General features: G+C 37.0%; 1 protein-coding gene across 3 annotated transcripts in view; it reads right to left on the bottom strand.

Annotated features, from left to right (window-relative positions):
• Nucleotides 1-15,842, bottom strand: part of Tlk1 (tousled like kinase 1) — a 116,769-nt gene that overhangs the window by 54,041 nt on the left and 46,886 nt on the right. For all 3 annotated transcript variants that reach the window (XM_042694050.1, XM_042694052.1, XM_042694051.1), the window contains one exon: nt 8,021-8,092. In XM_042694050.1, coding sequence (XP_042549984.1) covers nt 8,021-8,092 — 72 coding nt within the window. The remainder of the gene's footprint in view (nt 1-8,020; nt 8,093-15,842) is intronic.

Below are 15,842 nucleotides of genomic sequence, written 5' to 3'. Positions count from 1 at the left end.
CTTGATTATATTCTAGAATTCAGACCATAGAACCTGAGGTTTAGACTATCACTAACCCTTAGAAAATGTGCACTGAATAGTTTATTGGTTCTGAATTTGAATATTTGTGAAACAACTATATTAAACAAAACAACCACAACAACCCCCCTCCCCCTCTCCCCTGGCTCCCAAGCCTGACATTGCCAATTCTCTCCAGTTTGTCAATTATCCTACTTGGAAATTTGGAACGGAGGGGAAAATTCGTAGAAGCTCTCAGCTTGCTTGAACCTTTCGTCCCTCCAAGATTGAATATATTGAGGACTTCAATGTTTACTTTTTAAAAGTTTATTCATAGTTGGGTGCTAGTGGCTAATGCCTGTCATCTGAACTACTCAGAAGGCTGAGATCTGAGGATTGAGGTTTGAAGCTAGTTGGGGCAGGAAAGTCTATGTAAGACTCTTATGTCTAATAAACTGCCAAAAAAGCTGAAAGTGGAGCTATAACTCAAAGAGCGATCCTTGAGCAAAAGAAGCTTAAGTACAGGGCCCTGGCCCTGAGTTCAAGTCACAGAACTGGTACATGTGCGTGCACACACACACGCACACACACACACACGCACACACACACACACACACACACACACACACACACACACAGCTATTCAAGCCACATTTTGAAATACTACCATCAAATGAGAATGTTTCCTGGCCATTTTAAGCAAATGAAATCAACACATCAGTAAATGAGTGCAGTCTATTTTCTGCTGTATTGTCTTTTTGTCTTATTTTACCATTATGTAGCATAATTATTAACTGGCATTAACTGGCCCTTCTTTGGCTTTTCCTTTAAGATTTTAATTGTTATTAGAATGAAGTTCAACTTTCTCCCCAACTCAAATATTCTTCCCAGAAACTTTCAACTAGAATCATTAAAACAAACAAATGAAACTATGTAGAACCATAGCTGTTAGGAGGGGAGTGGAGAGGAGAGGAGTGAAACCAATGTTTCAAGGTGATTTTGTTTTTAGAAATGTTCTAATTTTGAGACTATTTATAATAATACAATTTAGAACAGTGGTCTCAACTTTGTTCCACTGAGACACCCAAGATACAGTAGCATTTTCTTTTTTTTCTTTTTTGTCGGTCATGGGGTTGAACTCTGGGCTTGGGCGCTGTCCCTGCGCTCTTCAGCTCAAGGCGAGTGCTCTACCACTTGAGCCATAGCGCCACTTCCTACAGTAGCATTTTCTTATATACATACTTACACATGCTCGTGAAAATGAATTTATAAATTCTGATTATTTCTCTGGGATACTTTTTGTTTTTTAAAAATACTAATAAATAATTTATTTTTGAGGTTGAATCTTCCTATGTAGCTGCTCAGCTGCCTGAGACTCATTGTTTGGAATAATTTTGTGTAAATGTTGTGTCATCAAATATGAACAATTAAAAAAATTTACTAATGCCAAATTGCACTTTCAAAAGCAATATTTATCTATTCTTACAGAACAATATGAGAATGCATACCAATCTTTCTAGACAGGTATCTAACAGATAAAAAGTACAATTGTATACTGCGATATACCTCAGTGGTAGACCACATGTCTAACACAATCAAAGTCTTGTGTTTATTTCTTAACAATACACACACATTTCTTATCAAGCATTGCAGCCTCCTCCTTTGTTTACCCTTCACGATAAGAAATGTACGCATTATCCTGCACATGTAATTGTAACCCATCTGTACAGTGTGTTCACACAAAAAAATAAATAAATAAAATAAAAAAAACAATTACACACACAAACGCACAATTATTGTTTTTCCACAAGAAACAACATTTACTACCAGGAAAAAGTGATTCTCTCTCTCTCTCCACCTCTGGTTTTTTGGTAAATAACTAGAGATCTCTGTCTCTATCTCTGTGTCTCTCTCTCTGTCTCTCTCTCTCTCCACTTCTTGTTTTCTGGTAGATAACTGGAGATAAGAGTCTCATGAACATTCCTGGCTGGGCTGGTTTTGAACCACTATCCTCAGATCTCAGCCTCCGGAGTAGCTAGGATTACTGGTGTAAGCTACCAGTGCCCAACTTGTCTTTCAAATTTAAAAGGTGGGGCTGGGAAGATGGCTCAGTGGTAGAGTGCTTGCCTTGCATGCATGAGGCCCTGGGCTCTATTCCACAGCACCACATAAGCAGAAAAAGCTGGAAGTGCCACTGTGGCTCATGTGGTAGAGTGCTAACCTTGAACTAAAGAGCTGAGGGACAGCACACAGATCCAGAGTTCAGGCTCCAAGACCGACAAAAAAAAAGTTGTTCTATCATATATCTACTGGCAACGATTCTCAATATTGACTATATGTCACAATTTAGAAAGCTTTTATTTAAAAAAAAAACAAACATGCTGTAGTTCCCAGTCCAATTTAATTTAACCTTATCTGGAAAAAGACCAAGAAAAAATCATAGGGCTTGAACTCAGGGCCTGGGTACTGTCCTTGAGCTTTTATGCTCAGGCTAGCACTGTACCATTTTGAGCCACAGTGCCACTTCTGGTTTTCTGATCTTCAACTGGAGATAAGAAAGAGTCTCAAAGACTTTCCTGCCCAGGCTGACTTTGAACCATGATCCTCAGATCTCAGTCTTCTGAATAGCTTGGATTACAGGCATGAGCCATAGTTCCCAGTAAAATGTATCTTTATTTCTAAAAAAGCTCCAGCAGTAATTTTGATGTTAGGATAAGGAACAGTTTATCAAGCTATCTGTCAATATATAGTAAGTCAGTTACTTATTATATCACAAAATCTCTTCCATTGAGAATAACTACAAAAATTCTGACATGCCAACAGAAAACTAACGAAGTTATAAGTCTAGTGGATTGTCATGGTTATTTGGTTAATTTTGGAAAAGAGAATATTATTTATTTATTTATTTTTTTGGTTCTAGAGCTGTAACTCTGGCCTGTCCCTGAGCTCTTCAGCTCAAGGCAAGCACCCTACCACTTAAGCCACAGTAACGCTTCCGGTTTTCTGGTGTTTTATAGGAGGTAAGAGTCTCACGGACGTTCCTGCCAGAGCTGGCTTTGAACAACGATCCTCAGATCTCAGCCTCCTGGGTAGCTAGGATTACAAGCATGAGCCACTGGTGCCCGGCAGAAAAGAGAATCTTAAAGTAAAATCCACTGTATTCTCCTGACATAAAAATGAATCTTTTAAATATTTTTTTTGAAAAAAAAAATTTTTTTTTTTTGGGGGGGGGGGGGGTCCAGTCATGGAGCCTGAACTCTGGGCCTGGGCACTGTCCCTCAGCTCTTCAGCTCAAGGCTAGCACTCTACCACTTGAGCCATAGCACCACTTCCGGCTTTTTTTTCTTTTTGCTTATGTGGTGCTGAGGAAGCGAACCCAGGGCCTCATGCATGCAAGGCAAGCGCTCTACCACTGAGCCACCTTCCCAGCCCCTCACTGTTCTTATACATGTCACTAAACCAGAAGTTTGTAACCACTGTACTCATCCCTAAGCAGCTATTCCTCCCCTGCACTCCCCCTCTCCCCCACCCCCACCCGGGTCACGGGGCTTGAACTCAGGCCCTGGGCACTGTCCCTAAACTCTTTTGCTTAAGGCTAGCGCTCTACCACTTTGAGCCATAGAGCCACTTCCAGCTTGTTTTGTTTTGTTTTTTTAAGTAATTAATTGGGAATAAGAGTCTCATGGAGACTTTTTCTGCCTGGGCTGGCTTTGAACTACTATCTTCAGATCTCAGCCTCCTGAGGATTACAGGTGTGAGCCTCCGGCACCTGACTAATTTTTTTTTAAGTTTCTCAGGTGATCTAAACCACATTAGGAGATGAATCATTATCCTTTTGTTACAGAACCAAACTACTTGTCATATTCCCACATAAAAACCAGCACTCACTGTAGTTCTTCTGCCAGCTTTTTATAATTTGTCTTATTTGTCAGGGATGAATTCATGCCCTTTTTGAGTAACTCAAGTATCATCTTTCTTTTAAAGGAAGACCTGTTTGCCTACTTTTCTCTATAGACAGATAAAATTTAAGGTTGCTTACTCTTTGTTCCCACAGTACCTAGTGCCTATTTACATCTATAATAAAGTTCATTGCTTATGAAAACAGTGTCTAAATGTCTGTCTTTCCACACATTGATCTAATCTGAAGGCAGGGACTATATCCTATTCATCTATATTCTGTGCTTGGGCACAAGAATAAGATAATTGATATGCAATAAATGCTTACTGAAAACAACACTGAATTTCTAGAGTCTATTTAATAGACTCAGAGTGATATAAATCTAGAAAAAATATATATGTATACACAATACATACACATACACTCACCAGAATAAGTACTAGTGATATAAGAACTAGAATCTTCCTATCAGGTAGCTTCACAAGCAAGAGGAAAATGTTTTATTCTACAATTGTACATTTTGCAATAAGTTAAATTTAATTCATTTATGAACAGAAATAAAAATCACAGCTGAAATAGATTCAATCACCCTAACATTAACTATCAGATGGTTTTTATTTTAAACAGTAAAAAGACAGAAGAAAATAGGATTCTGGGTGTCTAAAAGACCATTCATTAGAATATACAAAGCAGAAAGGGGTGGTAACATCTTAGTAAACTAAAACAAACAAACAACCCCCCCCCCCAGAAATACTAGAGAGGGAATCAAAATATTCATGTCTAACTTATAAACCAAAATAGAAAGTGAATTTTATTTTTATTAAAATACAGAAATAGCTGAGTGGTGGTAGGTCACTAGGATTACTAAGTAGTTCAGCTAGAATAATTCTAGCTATTCAGGAAGCTGAAATCTAAAGACTGTGATTCAAAGCCAGCCAGGACAGAAAAGTCTTATTTCCAATTAACCAGCAAAAATCCTAGAGTGAAGGTTTGACTCAAGTGGTAGAACACTAGCCTTGAGGGAAAATGCTAAGAAGCATTACTTAGGCTCTGAGTAAAAGCCTCAATAGCAGCACTAAATACATAAATAACAATTTAATTTAGAAAATAGAATAAAATAAAATATAGATATAAGCTAGGTATTGTTGGTTTATGCCTATAATCCTAGCTACTCAGGAGGCTGAGACCTAGAAGACTGGGGTTTGAAGCTAGCCCAGGCAGAGGAGTCGGTAAGATTGTCTGCAATTAACCAGCAGATTTCTAGACTGGAGGTATGGCAAGTAGGAAGTGCCCAATGGAGGCAAAAAAGCCAATAAGAGGTCCTCAGTTTAAGCCCTAGTACCAGCGAGCATGTGTGCACGCGCACGCACACATGCGTGTGCACACACACACACATACACACACACACACACATTAAGAGAAGAAAGAACATAGAAAAAGGGGAGAGAGAAAGGGGTAGAGAGGATAAAAAGGGAGAAGGGGAAAGATAGGAGGAGAGAGGTGAGGAGATACCAAGAAGATAAGCTAAAGAATTGAGTGTGGAATACAGATGGTACTAAAAGACAGCTAATTTTGTTTGTTTTAAATAAACCTAGTATTATTTACTCACAAAAACAAAACCTATCATTTAAAAATATGTAACAGACATGGGAATGTATAATCAAGACAATAAATGGTACTAAAAGACAATGGAATTCGACCTTCACTTTACTGCGAAGTGTACCAAGGGAAGAAGTATGCCCATCTTACAACAGTATACTCTCAACCACATTAGTTAATGACCTAGCAACACCTGTTATATTGATATGGATGAAATTTCATCCCAGGCAAATTCACTAATTAAGATACCTACTCTAGAGATAAAATCAAGGACTAATTTTCCAAAAGATAAGCAACTTCTTACATGGAAAGATGAAACATAGTAGCATTAAAAGTTATAGTTTTGAATGTTTCAGGAAAAATATACAACTGGTAGTAATTTCCAAAATAATATTCATTTGTAAAACTTTCAGATACAGGATGTAAGACAGCAAAAGCAAAAAGATTTTTCAAAATTTTCTATGGCTGCCCCAAAGGTCAAAGTTTCTACACAAATAAAGGTATACATAACTAATGCCTACCCAAATGTGTTTCATTCCAACTGTAACTATGGTCTTAAAACAAAAACATTTAAACTAAAAATACAGATTTGGAATTCTTCCACAGGAAAAGGAATTTTCTTTTGGTCCTCTGAAAGAAGCAAAATACTAAATCTACAATTTATATTGAGAATACAGTTACCTACAAACATCACAAAACAAGTAAGTGCTATAAAGTGATCTATTTTACACTACGTTTTACCCTAAAAACTAAAACAAAACTATCAAGCACTGAGGCTCATGCCAGTCATTCCTGCTACTTAGGAAGTAGAGAGATCAAGAAGATCACAGATCAAAGTTAGCCCAGGAAAAAAGCTCACAAGATGTCATCTCAACTAATAGCTGGGCACGTGGAAAATACCTGTCACTCCAGCTACATGGGAAGAATAGGAAGGTCATGGTCTCGGCTGGCCCAGCAAAAGTGTAAAACTCTATCCCAAAAGAACTAAAGCAAAAAGGGAACATGACTCAAGTAACAGAGAACCTGTCTAGCAAGTGCAAAGGCCATGAGTTTAAAAAAAAAAAACAGTGCCACCAAAATAAATAAAACCAGCATATTTGGTGAAGGGAAAAGAAAAATATCTAAAATCATTTTACTGTCCTTCATAGCACAAGACTATGAAAGAAGAACATGAAATTATTGAATATACCAATTCTATAAGAATTTTTAATAGTCTAGAAAATATAGAGTAAAAATATTCTTGATACAGTTTTTGAAAAACTGTACTTTGACTAGAACTAAACATGCAAGTGTGCTAATTTGGAAAAACAAAAACAAAAAACTAACCTGTGAATTCTGGTGCTACAGGGGCTACTAACGCTTACCTCAAGGAAACCTACTGCAGATAAAGTCCCGTCATTGCACAGTCCTTTCAGCTGCCTGCCAGTTGTCTCTGTGGAAGGGAAAGCCTGATGAGTGAGAACCCTATGCCACACTCCTTTGGAATGTCAGGATGCTTGTATAGAACTGTACAACTGCTCATCTAGGGATTCCTAGATACTCGGTAACAAAGGGCTAAAAAGATGTCTACCTTTGAATCTCTTTCCACTCAACACAGAAAACCAAATGCCAAAGAGAGTTCCTAAGCATTAACAGCCTATTGAAATTATCAAGAGATATATCAATATCAACTCAAGCAGCAAAAAAAAAAAAAAAAAAAAAAAGAGAGAGAGAGATTAAAATGGAGCAAGTAAAGTTTTTATTGACAGGAAACATACACACACACACACATACATACAAAAACATACATGCACACGTAAATGTAAAAATTGTGACAGAACTATACAATCCAAGGAAAGGCTATTTTCACAAAAAGTGAAGTTAAATTATCAGCAAATGAACACTTGAAGAAAATACGGTCTACCCATTTTTAAAAGATGCCATCAAATACACCATACTCAAAATAAACTAATACCATGGATACAAATGCCTACTTAAAAATCCTGCATTTTCTTGATAGGGCCAGTAAGTCAGTGGTAGAAGAAGAGATACATCACATTTTTTGTAATATGCAAAATAAACACCATCAATATGATCTGAAAGAAATTCTAGAGAGAACCTATATTATATCTAAATATGTACATCTGTATCTAGAAAAGCTCATAAAACCTTACTTGGGAACAAAGAAGGGAAGTACAAAAACAATAATGGAAAACTCTGAAATACAACATATTTCAAAAACCACTTTTATTTCATAGAATTATGAATGACTATTATCTTCCATTAAAAATATGTATACACCACTAATGTGTTAAACTTGTAAGTTCAGCTTAATCATAATACTATTTTCTTTCTAATACCAAACACAGTATTTAATATGATGTTGCTTCATAAAGCAGAAAAAAAAATACTCCTACAAGGACTTTAAAATCATTAACTTTCAGCATCAGAACTGATAAAAGTGAAAAAATCCCCAAAACTATTAGTTAAAAAGGTGAATCCAATTTATACCTCAAATAATGCCATATTTAAAATGGAATTACTTACCTCTGATTCTTTGTCACTTAAAGATCCTAAGCTTCCAAAACTGTGATTAGAGCTTTCATTATTTGTTGAGGCCTGTTAAAGATTTTTTGAAAGGTAAAAATTAGAAGTAATTTTAAATAAGCATAATATAATCTATCTTTTGAAATGCCAATAAAGTGTGATTTATTTAAGCAAGAAAGCCAAATGAAGCAAAATAAGAAATACCAAGTTCTTAATGCACTAAATGTCATGGATAGTTTGATCGAGTTCATATTGCTATTTTGTGAGCGTATTTCTATTAGCTAATTTTTTAGTTAAAAAGCAAGTGAATTAATCACCACCAACAAAAGTATTATTTGCATTTATTAGTTCCTTTCACAATTACCAAATTCCATCATACCTCCTTATAAACCCTTTTGCCTTTCTCCATATTAATAAACTACTCTTTCATTTATTATTGTTTTGATTTTATCATTTAAGAAACAATCTACTATCCTGATCATCTTAATCACTTTGCTCAAGTTTGTTTCTGTGACAATATTTTTGAAGTATGATAAATAGAGTATAAGCTATTGTTCTGTAGGATGACATCTGTTTTGACTGTTGTAATAGGGGTCTATGATGAGTTTTAAGTTTGTCAAGCTAGAAAAAAATATTACCAACAGCAATTAAGTGACAAATTAGAAATTCTGATTCTAGACAATGGAGGTGTGGGCAAAAACTTTGAGCACCCCTAAATCCTCATGAAAATGAGCAAAACTAAATAGTAAACCAAAAATTCATAGACATTTACAACAAATCTAGATGACAGCAACCTTCACCAATCCCCCTCCTTCAGCACCTTCGCCAAAAAAACCCAGCAGGTAGGAACAAATCACTACCAATTACAAGATCTGCATGGTTGATTATCTGCACAGAAAGAAGTAGAAAGAAAAAGACGTCTGTCAGAACTGAAAACAAGATACTCTTCAAACAGCAGAAAGCATTTATCAAAACCAGCAGTCAATTTGAGTACAGAAACTATCTTTGGGAAAGGATTTATCCTTCCAAAAATCATTAAGTGCAATTAATCCAGTTTTGAAAGTTGGAGCAATTGTCTTATGAACTCTGGAAACAGACCTTCCTATAAACAAAAGCGAAATGAGTATACATTACTGGTGTGGAGTTTATACAGCACAACAGATACAATGGCAATAAAGGAAAAAGACTGTCTAAGTAAACCAAGGAAGGAAACAAATACCTCAGAAAGCAAATGAGCTCAAAACTAAAAGCAGGGAGAGCTGTGAGGAGAGTTATCAGAAGCCATCTCAAGGTAAGGGACATTTGATTTCGAAACACTAAAGCCACAAAATGGTGGAGGCTCAATGACATGGTACAGAGTAATATCCTAACTAATAATAAAAGCATACCCGGAACATATGCCCCTACAAAGTAGGTGAAACTTGTGAACTATTAGAAAGTTTTTGAAATGCAAAGAAGATAAAAAGGATCTGAGAGTAACAACTAATAAAGCAATAAAGATATAATATTCAGATAAAAACATTACTTAAAGATCACCAAAAGGAAAAAAATTAAAGAAACCATCTCTGAACATTTTTTTAAAAATTTAACTGAACTTGTGTGTGGCTCAAGTGGTGGAGTACTTGTTAGAAGGCACAAAGCCCAGTTCCCAGTTTAGCAAGGAAAAAACCCCACAAAACTGCTGACTAAAAGAGCAACAGATAAAAATATCAACCCAAAAAGCCAACATAAAATGTTCAAAAGCAACACTTTATTCCAGAGAAACACAAAGTAAATTTACTTTAGATATTCAAGGAACAATATGAACAAAATACCTTTAACACATTAATTACAATCATCCATCAGAGTTCAGTTATTGAAGCCTCACTGAATCACGGGTTTTTCTTTTTCTTTTTTTTTTTTTGGGGGGGGGGGGGAGGGGAGGGTCCGGTCATGGGGCCTGAACTCTGGGCCTGGGCGCTGTCCCTCAGCTCTTCAGCTCAAGGCTAGCGCTCTATCACTTGAGCCACAGCGCCACTTCCGGCTTTTTTCTTTTTGCTTATGTGGTGCTGAGGAATCGAACCCAGGGCCTCAGGCATGCAAGGCAGGCACTCTACCACTGAGCCAACTTCCCAGCCCTGAATCACGGGTTTAAAAAAAAAAAAAAAAAAATATATATATATATATATATAATCTTTCATCAGTTTTCACTATATCACAGGATTCTGCGGTATATAGGCATATATATATAATATTTATGATTTGAGTTATTTTTGCCTAAAAACTTAAAACAATATAAAAATGTTAATTCAAACATATTAAAAGAATATTAAATCAAAATAAAATACAGTATGTATTTCTTCAACAGATGAATACCATACTGTACACAATGGAACCACAGTATGCTACTACTGCTTGTACAAGTTTGCCAACAAGAGATTGTACACAGCACACTGATGGAATGGATGGTGACCAACCAGAGCACTGTGTTCTGTATCCTAGGCGCTGATTGGTCTGTTTAGCCACCTGCACTGTGCCTATACATCCAGTATCTCTCCTTGTCCATTTCAAATTGACGTCTGATCATAGCACGCAGTGTTATACTGAAGTATTGTGTTTTTGTGAAATTTTTGTAAAAGCCTGAATTTATTTCACGCCCGACAATGCCACTCAAACATTCTGTGCCTTCTAAGGCTTCAGGTAGTGAAGCTAAGTGCCAGAGGAAGATGCATATCATCAAAGAAATTGAACTTTTGAACATGTTAAAGGAAGGCAAAAGCTACATGGGCTATAGGCCACCATTTCAGGATCAAATCTACTTTTCACTATATAAAGAAAGACAAGAAGAATATTGGGTCTATAGCAACTATGACTTTTAACAAGACTATAAAGAGGGTAGCCACTTCCCACAATAATGCCATTGCGAGGATAAGTCTGCACTGACTGTGTGGATAAATAACTGCAGGAAGAAGAATATCTTGCTAGATACCAACACCCTCCAGACAAAGGCCAAGAAACTTTTATGATAGTTTTGCAGGAAGTACAGATGTTCACGATGGTGATGAGGATAAAGATGAGGACGATGATACAGAAGCAGGATGGTCGAGTGCTTCTCCCATTAGACCAGTCCCACTGAGTGCCAACAAGGGCTGGTTTGACAAATTTGAAAGATGCTTTGGCTTCAAGAGCATTTCTCTTCATGGAAAAGCTGCCTCTTCAGATAAACCCAGAACTAAGGAGTATGTGAATGACATGTTCAAATCCACCACTGAGGAAGGGGACTATAAGCCTGAACAAGTTTTTAACATGGATGAGATAAAGTCAGCAAGTGAAGAAGAGGGCGAAGAACAAGATGAACTATATACGGGATGAACTACTTACGAGTTGGAGAAGAGGAGGAGGTTGACCTAACATCCAATTGTCTTGCAACCACAGTCAGAATGACCAAAGAATTTCAATGATTAGCTGAAAAATGGGACTGTCAGGTGATTTATTCATTGCATTTCATATAAATACAATCAAGAGTGGCATGTCAGTTTATAAAAACCTTCTCACTCAGAAGAAAAAAGCAGTACCAGCAACTCCCCAAAACTATGTTCATCACTCGGACAAAGAGATCAGTTACAGGTATGTCTTTAGTGGAAATAGAAGTTATGGCCCAGGGTGAAGATACTGGACCAGCTGATGAAATGCCTGATGAAGTGGTGCCTTCAGAAAAGCTGTAATGATCTTCTTGGCTGTGCAGCCATCACCTTCATTACTGTCAGTAATGCACATCTACATAATTCATGATCTTCATCATTCAAGTTGCAGTATACTTCAATGGTGAGTACCCATATAGAATTTTATATGTTGTTAAAATTACATAGGTTTAAGAGTATAGAAAGTGTTTAAGAGTATATGAAGTGTTTATAAGAGTGTGGGAAAGGTTAAAACAAGAGTGGGAAAGGTTTATAGGAGAGTGGAGTTTATAAAGCCTTTATAAATAAATATATATATATATATATTTATATATATATATATATATATATATATATATTGCTGCTACTTCACAGATTTTCACTTGTGGTGAGGATGTCTAGAACATAATTCCCATGGTAGATGAGGGATTGAGGGATCACTGTATTATATTACCAGAACATATTTAGGGATTAGTACTCAAGGAACCCTTCCTAAAGAATCTACTAGAGAATAACCTTCAGACAAACAAAATGAAAGGAAGTGGCACAAGCAGTAATACTGCTTACTTATTCATATAGATTAAATAATTATGAAAAATCAGAATTCTATCAGGAGCCAAAGTTCTCAGAAAAGATAAGAGATAAATTAAAACATTCTAGCCCTAAATTTAAATTATAGGTATGAATTCACATCATACTATCTTTTATTGCATATTCACTATCCCAATAATATCAAAATACCTATTAGAACACTATCATTGTTAACTATAAATTCTGAAAAAATAGAAAAAAAACCTACATGAACATATCTGAGAAACCAAAAGTTGTAGCAATCTTAAGATAAGAGGCAATACTTGAAAGAAGGGAACAGATTTGAATAGATTTTGACTTTTGCATGTAAGAAGGCTCTTGAGAACTACCCAGGGAAGCTAAAACTTGGATCCAAATACATACATTTACCGGCTAGAAAAAAAAGTTTCTGAATACCACAGCAGCTAGAAAGTAAGGGGAGGGGCTGGGAAGATGGCTCAGTGGAAGAGCACTTGCCTTGCATGGCTGAGGCCCTGGGTTCCACTCCTCAGCCGGAAAAAAGAAAAAATGCCGGAAGTGGCTCTGTGGCTCAAGTGGTAGAGTGCTAGCTTTGAGCTGAAGAGCTGAGGAACAGCACCCAGGCCCAGAGTTCAGGCCCCACGACTGGACCCATAAAAAGAAAAGAAAAGAAAAGAAAAGAAAGAAAGAAAGAAAGAAAGAAAGAAAGAAAGAAAGAAAGAAAGAAAGAAAGAAAGAAAGAAAGAAAGAAAGAAAGAAGAAAGAAAGAAAGAAAGAAAGAAAGAAAGAAAGAAAGAAAGAAAGAAAGAAAGAAAGAAAGAAAGAAAGAAAGAAAGAAAGAAAGGGGAGATATGCTGGAAAATAATGAACCACAGAGAAAGTCTCGGGCTGGACATAACTCATGATTGCAATCACAGCTACTTGAGAGGCAGAAATCATCAGGAGGATCAGGATTTGAAGTCAGCCACCATAAAAAGCAAGACCCTATTCTCAACAAACAAGCTAGATATAACTTTTCATGTCTGTACCACAACTACTTGGGAGTTGTTGGTGGGAATACTGTGATTGGTGGCCAGCAAAATGAAAAAAATGAAACCTTGGGGCTGGGAAGGTAGCTCAGTGGTAGAGCGCTTGCCTTGCATGCATGAGGCGCTGGGTTCGATTCCTCGGCACTACATATACAAAAAGAAAAAAGCCGAAAGTGGCGTTGTGGCTCAAGTGGTAGAGCGCTAGCCTTGAGCTGAAGAGCTGAGGGACAGCGCCCAGGTCCAGAGTTCAGGCCCCACAACCGGACCCCTCCCCCCAAAAAATACTTTAAAAAAATGAAACCTTGTATAAAAAATTATGAAGCAAGTGGGGTGGAGGTGTGGCTCAAGTAATATAGTATGTGCTTGCTTTGGAAGAGCAAGGCCATTGACTTCATATCTCAGTACTTCCCATGCTTACAAGAAGTCTAAAATTCTGTGTATCAATCCTACCTGTGTGCCTAAAATAGGTTGTCCTCACATGGTGAGTCTTTTCTTAAAAAAAAAAAAAAGGAATGGAAGTAGATGTAATGGCACATATCTGTGCTCTCAGCTGACAATATTTTTTCATAGATAAGCACTCATTTTATAACCATATTCTTAACGTTATTATAAAGGTGACGTACAGAGTGGTTAGTTGCATAAGTCAGGTGAAGTACATTTCATGTCACCCTTTCCCTCGCTTTCTACTCATTTTTTCTTAATCACTTAGTATGTCCTATAAGTTTACAGTGTCCTGTGTTTTAAGGCAATTTATTTAATATTTTTGCTCTTTGGTTTGAAAACTGAATTGTAGCTGGTTCTTAAGAGTGTTTTACTCACCAGGCACTACTGGCCTATGCTACTCAGGAGGCTGAGATCTGAGGATTGGGGTTCAAAGCCAACCCAAGCAGAAAAGTCCATGAGACTCTTCTCCAATTAACTACCAAAAGGCTAGAGGTAGAACTGTGACTCAAGTGACAGAGTGCTAGTTTTGAGCACACGAGTTCAGTCAAGAATAGTGTCCAGGCCCTGAGGTCAAGTCCCATGACACACACACACACACACACACACACACACACACACACACACACACACACACACACACACACACACACACACACACACACACACACACACACACACACACACACACACACACACACACACACAATTTTACCCATCTAGACATTGTGTTACTAAATATGATGTGTAAATTCTGTGTGACAAATGTTCTGAAGTCTTGTTTGATTTAAGTGCATTACTAATTCATAATTAATCTTATGAAAATAAAATTATATTGTTAAAGTATTTTTCTTAACCCTAGTATACCTATTTATACACATTTTATTTTTCATTAACATGTAATAACTTCACACATTTATGGGGTAACAATGTTACATTCCACTGTATGTATACACTTTGTTAATCAAATCAAATCAGGACAATTAGTATTTCCATTTCATACAGCTCCTTTCTTACTTGACTGTGGACTGTGTCATAAACACTAGACTTTATTCCTCCTATTCTGATTCTCATTATCTAGCCTCTCTCTTCTTCCTAGCTTCCCATTATCTACCTTCCTCTCTTTCCTTCCTAGTTTCCACTAATCCTACTTTACTGTATTCTATTGTACCAAGTTGTTTTGGACTTCACACAGGAGAGAGAACATGCAATATTGGTTCTTCTGGATCTGGCTTATTTCACCTGACGTACTGTCCGCTAGTTACAATAATTTTGCAACAAATGACAGGCCTTCATTTTCTTATTGCTGAATAATATTCCATCATTTGTAACCATTTCCTTTTTCAAACCATACATCAAGAGACACCATGATTGGCTTCACATCTTAACTATTATGAACAGAAATGCAAAAAAAAAAAACATGGATATACAGGTATGTTTTTGCTATTGTCTTAATTTCTTTAGATATATACTAGGGCTGGAATGGCTAGAACATATAGAATATTTTTAGTTTCCAAAATGAATCTTTCAGAGTTCTCCATAATGTCTATTATAATGTACACTCCTAAAAGCAGTGAAAAAGAATTTTTTCCCCATTCTTGCCAGCACGTATTTTACTTTATATTATTTAATTTTAAGTATTTTATTTTGGTGCCAGTACTGGAGCTTGAACTCTGGGTGTTGAGCTCTCTCTCTCTTTCTTTTTTTCTTTTTTGGTCAGTCCTGCGGCTTGAACTCTGGGTTTGGGCGCTGTCCCTCAGCTCTTCAGCTCAAGGCGAGCGCTCTACCGCTGAGCCACAGCGCCACTTCCAGTTTTCAAGTGGTTTATTGGAGATAAAAGTCTCACGACTTGCCCATCTAATTGTAACCCCTCTGTACGGTATTTTCACAATAAAAAATAAATAAAAATTAAAAAAAAAAGAGTCTCACGGACTTTCCTGCCCGGGCTGGCTTTGAATCGTGATCCTCAGATCTCAGCCTCCTGAGTAGCTAGGATTACAGGCGTGAGCCATCAGCGCCCGGCGTGTTGAGCTCTCTCTTGGCTTTTTCAGTCAAGGCTGGCTCTCTACCACATTGCCACTTCCAGTTTTTTTCTTTTTTTTTTTCTGGGTAATTGTAGACACTGACATTTCTGCCAGGCTGGCT

The sequence above is a fragment of the Dipodomys spectabilis genome, unplaced genomic scaffold (assembly GCF_019054845.1).
Source record: "Dipodomys spectabilis isolate Male_0828 unplaced genomic scaffold, ASM1905484v1 ptg000174l, whole genome shotgun sequence".
Taxonomy (NCBI): Eukaryota; Metazoa; Chordata; class Mammalia; order Rodentia; family Heteromyidae; genus Dipodomys; species Dipodomys spectabilis.
Note: the sequence above shows the minus strand (reverse complement) of the source record. Positions and strands in the feature narration are given on the sequence as shown.